Genomic DNA, 8491 nt, shown 5'->3' on the forward strand with positions numbered 1-8491 from the left:
AGTTAAAAGGAATGGAACACTCGCGTCATATTCTTGCTCAAACTTGTGTTTGCATGTGATATTATTTCTGAAGGAGGAAGTTTAGCGGTGTGAGGAGACATAACTTACGCACTCTGTAGGAGTCACTGTGGTAGAAATATTAGGAGCTTATGATTTAAAGGGTTGATGTTGTTTGACTTATTAAAGCCCACAATGTAGTGTTAGAAACATAGAGATAATAAATATAAAAAAAATGCTAAAATAATTCACCATACAATGCATATTTTCGCAATTATTATTATGAAGCCACATATAGAGCTTCCAAACCGGTTATAACCGAAACCGGGTAACTGCGGGTTTCTAAACTAACTGAAAACCGGGTAATTTCACGTGGTTAACCGACTAAAATTATTAGTAGTTATCTAAGTATATGAACTAAAGAGACAAATAGCCAAAATAGCATGTGAAAGCTTTTTTAAAAACGTCCCGTCGCAACAAAAAATCAACAACCATCTTACACTAATAAGTAGTAATAAAATGCGTGCCTAAATTACTTTATTACCTAGGGAACCTTTATGGTTTACTTTACTATTTCCCAGAATATATAATAGCGCGGCAGCCTTTTAGGATTACACGTGTGTCTCAGCTGCATGTACATATCTGACAAAGTGTCCCACGGCAAATCTATAGATAAAGAGCTGTGGGATAATATCCACAACTTACTTGGGTTTTTCGCAAATTGAGTACATTGTCCGTAAATAATTTGCCTTTATAAAAATATATTGTAAATATGTAAATAATCTAAATGACAAATGTCAGAATAAAATGTTAACATATTAAGTAGGTGGAAAAAATATTGTTTTGGTTTAATATGCTCTTTTCAAAAGTGTCTATTATTATTATTTATTTTTATTATTCAATGATTGCAAAATCAAATAAAATATATCCTCATCACCACATTGTTGTATGTAGGTACCTAATACGATTCATGTTGTCATTTATAGGATTTTCCAAAAATATCGAAGCTATGAAATTCTAAAAAGAGATTACAAATTAATTGACTAGCTACTTTGAAAAAAAAATTTCAGTTAGGTTAGGTTAAATATGACTATATTCTAAAACATTAGAGCAAGAGGTTTAAAAGAATACTATTTTATGTAATAAAAATATATCATCGCCGTAGATGTCAAGGGAGCCAGTCCACAAAATCATATTGCTGAGAAACAGGCACTCGATGATTTTGTGTGACAAAGAAAAGTAACATTTTTTTATTGAACTTTTTTGTTTTTAAAGATAAAACAGTGAAACTTTCAACATAGAATATACTTTGTGGTGTTATCTATTTATTATTTTGTACAGATAACTAAAAAAAATAGTATCTTAGAAGTTATGTGTGTTATATCTCTTGACCACTGAATATTGAAATGTACAAAAAATGTAGACAAAGGAGTTTTGTGGCTTAAATCCATTGACCACTGCATCTTTGATGATTTTAAAATGCTTTTGTGCACTTTACTTTTTTTCGCCAAATTTGTGGCTTGGCTCCCTTGACATCTACAGCGACGATATGCAGTCATCAAATGTTTAAAATAAATATAAAGGATAATAAGGCTTCAAAATTATATAAATAGATTATCTACAACGTTTAAGGTATGTCCAGGATCATGCTTTGAAAATAGAACAAAAGCTCCATTTTGACCTACGCTGAGCATGTCCCCCCTTAAGTGATAGTATTTAGTACCTAGTGTTATTTGAAAAATAATATTCATTATGTTTTGTATCTATCATGTTGATACGAAATTATAATCATATTAAAAAATAAAGGTAGGTACATACTTATAATAATTAATTCTTTCTGGTATTAATTGCTGATTTACTGTGGATTATTGATTATTAAAATTCCAAATAATTTAAAAAGATTAACAATTAGTAGGCACTGTTTATAAAGACTTAATTTACCATAGACCAGGCATGTCCAATTTGAAGTAGGCTGTGATTAACTATCCATTATCCAGTATCAGAATGCAGTGATCTACCACACTCTACCTTTGTCATTCTTTCAACTTATGTATTTGGCTGAAGATAGTAAGGCATTACAAATTAAACAACACGTCTTGTATTTTATCATCCCAGCTAAATCCTCAATTTCCCATTCGTCGTGAAAATGGTGAGATTGGTCATCTTTTGGGCAATCATTGTCAAACTATTGTCTAAACCTAAACTATTATTAGAGTTCCACCCATTTATAAGTTTTAGGCACCAAATGCTATCAAAAACAAATGTCAAAATATTATATTATAATTATTTATATTATGTACCCGAATGAGCGATTGATAATTATTGTGTCACATGATCTTTTACAATAATACGTGTTTGGATCCAGAGCTTGGACATGGACATAGAAGGTTAAGCAAGTGGATAACATAGTATGTTATATTATCTTATTAATCAAGATGTGGCAAAAATACACGTCTAATTGTAGAGTCAAAGAGAAAAATGTTCAAAAAATAATATCGAAAATACTTGAGAATTCATTTTTTAAATACAACAGTTATAACCGGTTACCCAGTTAGTAATTCGCAAAATAACCGCTAACCGGGTAGTATTTTACCTCTGGTTAATTGGAAGCCCTAGCCATATATTACGTGCAATTAATCAGAGGCTTAATTCATTTGAATGTGTTTCTTCCACATTCTTATGGTAATACTGAGATTTTATTTAAATTACAGAAAGCGGCCTGTGAATCGTTGCGTGCTCTTACCCAAGCTTTGACTACCGAAGCAGGTGTTTTGGAGAACGAGAAAATAGCAAACGAGGCTGCTGGAGTGGATTTGTCATTGAAATCTGGCATTGGAGTGCGCTTTACTAGATTAGGTGTTGACGTAGAACTAGTCACATCATTAATAGTTGCATTAACTGTGCGCTATGCTCGCATGAAATACACATGGCATTCTCCAGAAAGAAAGGTGAGTTGAAAACATTTATAACCTAACCTCAATAAACAAGATTGACCTAGCATATACCATTATAGCATGGCTGTGGACATTTATGCATGCAATTTCAGATATATATCTACGCCCTAGACGCCCGCCAAAGTTTTTAACACTGTAGGTATACAGCACTATAAAATCACAGTCAAAACATGATTTAATATAGATAAAATAAACACTACAGCAGGCCATGAGACTCAATGACTGTAGTGTATTTAGTAATAGAAGAGAAACAATTACAAACACCCAGGCTTTGATAAAAGAACATAAATATATTGTGACCTCACTGAGATCGAAATCGGGGCCCCCGGATGAAAGACCAGCGCCTTATGCACTGGACAACGAGGGCCGTTTGTGATGGTTCTAGAATACATATTATGCAACGGATAAATAGCTTTGTGAGTATTCTGAGAAGATGGAGTAATGGTGAGAATTCCTTGCGTTGCTATTATATTGACAACAATGATGATTATGAAAATGGAGAGCTAAGCTTTTCACTTATGCTGGGTGCGCTTGCCATTTAAATTCCAGATGTGGCAATTTTTGTTGTTCAACTGTATGTTAAATGACAGACTAGAAAGCCAAGTAGGAAGATAAGTGGGAACCATATTTCAACGAAGTTAACTTGCATGTTGAACTGAATAACGTTGAGGTTCTTTCTACCTTAAGTTGATTCAAAAGTGAATCACCATTCTAGCCAACTGGTTCCCTAACACGCATCAGCACATCAATCTTTCTTGATTTGCACACATTGTTTGACACTGTTTTAGTTTATAAACAATTTTTTTTTTCAGCAATATTTTCTGTCTGTTACTTAAAGTATCAAAATTTATGGACACGCGTGAACTAACAAATACACTTGAATTGTTAAATTGATAAATGTGGAAAAATTTCTCTCGATTTCTTGTTCAACATCCAACACACGGTTGAACGACAAAAATCGCTACGTTAGAACACAGCATAAGTGATCACGGACAAATTATTTATTTATAATCTAATCTTGATAGTGTGACAACCGAAATTTCTGTTTCTACTAGAAATAATATATAATTTATTGTTATTAATATATTTGTGAAATTTGTATTCACAGACATCGCTAATGGAGAAAGAAGCAAAGCTAGTGGAGCAGTTAGAAGAGGCTAAAGCACTGAAAGAAAACATCGATAGGAGAGTCCAGAAATTCTTCGCAACACCCTCAATGCAAAGCAGCGAAGAGCTCGTCGAAGGATATGACAATTTTATATACACGACGATAAAGCTTGTCATATACGCCAGAGACGTTCGGGATAGGTTAAATCTTACGCAAAAACTCTTAGAGAGTATTATTACAGAAGACAGTTCTGTTAGCTTAAACAAAAGTGTAGTATCATAAAACTTATTGTAACAACGAAGCAGTTATAATTAAAACATTCAGACACTGGAGTTGTCTTGATAAGTCAACGAGTGCCTTAATTAGTTGTAATCATTATACATTATACGTACATATTACGTTGAAAGTTTCAAAAATTATTATTGTTGTCTGATATAAACCTTATTTATAAGTTCAACGCTTGATAGTTTTGATTCTGAATTACCGAACTTAAAAATAAATAATTTTCTTTTTTTTTTATTTCCAAATGACAATTAGTATATTATTAGTTTCCTTTTAGACATATAACATAATTATTATGGGTATATGCGCTTCAATAGTGATTTATTAGTATTGTGAATAATTTGGACTACACCATACATTACGTCTTCTATGTATTCTAGACAAAACACTGTGCTGTAATCGATGTAAGAAGAATATTGATCATGTTACAAAGTATTTTATAAAAACTGTACTGAAGTGATAGTAATTAAATAATTTGACTATCTTCATTATTATGTGTTGTAATAATTATTTACTCACTTTGGATATCTATCAAAATTGTGTTGTATTTTTAATTGAATTCCACGACATTTCAAAATATGTGTGCTAGTTTACACCATCCCTCGGTTTACTATATTGTTTTTTTTTTGTACGTAAACCGAAAACCTTAATTACATACTAATCAAATTCTATTCATTCAAATATAAGAAAATATTAGTGATTGTTAAAGCCTTATAATTTTTTATATTCAATATGTCTATTTCCAAATACCAATGTCTACAAGTATTTTGTATATTGAGTGAAATTACGCATAGAATGTGTATGTATTTCGACATGTGTGTGACATACATGATATTATGTGGACTTATCAGTTTTTGGAAGTAGACAACTTATTTGGCATAATTCTTACTGTTTTTTTATAAAAGAATAGAAAAGTCATAAACAGGAGATATCAATTTTTAATGTATAATCAGAAAAGTTTCGATGATCTCCTTTCATCAGTTTTTGCTGAATACTCTGAATATGCTATAGTTACTCGAAGGAAGCGTGTCATCTTTGAATCACATTACATATTATAATAACAGTTACTTTGTTGATCTCCAAGAATAAATTATGCTTAATTTTCCAATAGCATTAATTTGTACTTCAGGTTTAGTTCCAAACAGAAAGAGACAGAACATGTGTTTTGTCTCTATAGAGTTAGATTGCAAGTAGTTTAACAAGAAGAGCATCAGTTCGAAAAAACTAAAATAGTCCAACTATACTCCCTCGTGACTAATAAGGCCAAAAACCCTCCTTATTAAATGTATCTACTTTTGTCTTCACATTCTTCTTTAAATCGACTGTCACATTTATATCAAAATCACTCTGTTTTTATAAAATATTTATATTCCAACCACCAAATTTGCAATTTACTATTTTATTATAAGATTTTTGTAAATTGAATTTGCATTCTGTATAAATTAACTTTGTAGCATTTTTTTTTAAACTGACAAATACATACACTGTTGAAAGAACGAGGGATTGGTGTATACATTTATAATGATATCTGATAAATAGATTCAATATTCATTTGTTAGTATCATTTCTATGACTATCTATATAATATAGTATAATGTGAAGAAAATTATTTTTCTTTCATTCGTTCTTCATTTCCCTGACCATTATAAAATTATATTCCACAGAGTGAGTGATTCAAAATTCAACATATTATATTGTATTTTTGATTATTATAAGATGTTATATTGAAAATTATATAATATAATTCATAAAGTAAGATAAGGTTGCCTAGTCTTAACTCTATGTTTTATAAATTGCATTAGCATTTTTTATTCCTAAATTGTTCTAGAAATATGATATTTTATTTACATCAATCTGTGATCGAAGTAATTTGTAATTTATTTAGTGAAATTCTGTAAGTTTTGTCTCATTTAATTGAGGATAGGTATACGCCTATGAATTTATTTTTTTACTTTGTTTTCATATTAATAGAAGATGGATGACTTATTGCAGGTAGACCTGGATCCGTATTCTACACCTTTAGTTTAAGCTCATTTCTTTAGTAATAATTTTATTATTATTGCATTATGACATCATAAATAATGTGCTTTTGAATAATATCCATCTGTAATCCATATATTTAATCTTGTAATAAAAGAGCGATTATTTTTTCATTAAATGCTACAAACAATACATTTTTTTCTTTAATTTCATTCCACACTAACATGCGAGACTATTCTAATGCCTTCAGTGAGTTTTTTCACTCTATGAGGCCATGATAGACAGGCCGCACATACAAAGTTCGCGAGTTATCTCGTCTGACATTAAACTCAAATTACTAGCCACTGTCGATTGATTTGCATAATCAAAAAAATTAAACACACTGACATTTGTTTGAATAATTATGAAATAGGTACTATGCCACAAATTATCGATATTACAGCGATTTTAGTACGAGCTTCGCTCTACATTCAACATGTGTCGTTAAAGTTTGCGGCCTGTCAGATACTGCCATAGTAAGATCGTGAGACATAGAAAAGGTTAACATCCAAAAATAAATACATGTGATAAATATATCACATTTATCATTTTATATATTCAGGTAGTTAATTATTACAATAAGTTCACCCTCTGAACTGTCAAAAGTGCTATGTTTTAACAGCCCCACTCTTAGCTGTGTTAACTTTTAGAGCGAGATAGAATACGTCAATTTTACATATTGAGAATTGAGATGCAAGATCTGACTGTTTTGAAAAATAATTATGTAACGGCCGTCATCATAATTTATAGTTCCTCGCGAGCTGTCAAATATCGAGTGGCTAGTAGCAGCTAGTAGTAACATAATATTTGTTTTAATACATGCTGCAAACGTAATGACATGAAATGACTAATAAAATTGTAGGTTATGTTGATATGTTTGACGTTTCAATACAAAATTTTAGGGTTCGGGCATATCCGCCACCCATATCTGCCAGTGACTGCCGTATTCTGGGGGTACCAAATTGGAAAGCGGCCACACTGGATAGGGACAGGTGGAGGGAGCTGTTGGAGGAGGCCAGGACCCACACCGGGTTGTCGCACCCTTGATGATGATGATGATGCATATCCGCCACCACAAACATACCCGAATTTGACGGACATGTCTACCAACCTAAATTTTCACCGTATTACGAATTTACCAATTATTGTAGATAGCCGTTGATAACCACCTTGTGTATGGAATGCCTTCCGTGTTAATTTGGACCAATGAAAATAACGGAAAAGTGTTCAAGTGCTAACTGTTACGAATACCTGTGCTGAAGTTTTATTTGTACATACATACTTATTCCACAATATATACAATTAAAACAAATAACTAATCATTTCAAAAAGTGTTTGTTATTTCTAATAGCATGTCATTCTATCAAGAATAACAGTGAAAACAATAAGTAGGTAGAGTATTCTCCAGATAACCTTGCCATTGTATAGGTATCCATATGTATCGCAATAACAAATGGAAATGCCGCGAACGTCCGTAAGCATGAAGTGTGTACAGTGCCGCAAATTTATCTGAAGAATTGATGTGGGAACCACAGTTGAAAACCATTATTCAGATAATTTGGTTGGACTGTATGTCATGTACGGCATAGATATTATGATATACGGATAAACAGCGTGCAACGCGTGGTCAGTTTGGACTGTCTACTGCCACCTATTGTTATATTTGGTGAGTGCATGCATAGGTGTATGTTAAATCGATTTACGAAAAAACAGCATTATCGCGATAACGCTCGTTTCCCGGATATGGGCTCAATTGGGTAACACCCATTTCTCGTAAAAACAATATTCTGTTAATACAAACCTCCACTCCCTGGAGGCTTATATGATCTTATTAGAATCGGACATGGTCAAAAAAAATATAGTAATATTAATATCTATCAAAAATTTCATCTCATGAATGTTTTCATTTTATCTGATGACTTTCTTCTTAAGCAACAAGAGCTGCATTTTCTGGCAGAACTTGAAGCGCGAATTGAATCTCGTCAGACGGCAGTGGTTATTCTAACAGAAGTACAAATTGAGCTACACAAAGTAGAACAGGAAATATTAAAAATAGAGTAAGTTCTTTTTTTCCCCTACATTCCTCATCACGTTTTGTCTTATACACCTCCGAAGACACTTTGTAATAGTT

The 8491-nt window shown here is 32.0% G+C and overlaps 1 protein-coding gene across 2 annotated transcripts in view; it reads left to right on the forward strand.

The window, feature by feature from the left end:
• Window positions 1-4483, forward strand: part of Shrm (shroom) — a 340899-nt gene extending 336416 nt beyond the window's left edge. For both annotated transcript variants that reach the window (XM_085944129.1, XM_085944137.1), the window contains 2 exons: window positions 2709-2945; window positions 4060-4483. In XM_085944129.1, coding sequence (XP_085800255.1) covers window positions 2709-2945; window positions 4060-4341 — 519 coding nt within the window. In that variant the 3' untranslated portion in view covers window positions 4342-4483. The remainder of the gene's footprint in view (window positions 1-2708; window positions 2946-4059) is intronic.
• The last annotated feature ends 4008 nt before the right edge of the window (window positions 4484-8491 follow it).

Source organism: Rhyacophila brunnea, unplaced genomic scaffold, assembly GCF_057557595.1.
Source record: "Rhyacophila brunnea isolate RB1 unplaced genomic scaffold, BYU_Rbru_1.0 scaffold_1, whole genome shotgun sequence".
Lineage (NCBI taxonomy): Eukaryota > Metazoa > Arthropoda > Insecta > Trichoptera > Rhyacophilidae > Rhyacophila > Rhyacophila brunnea.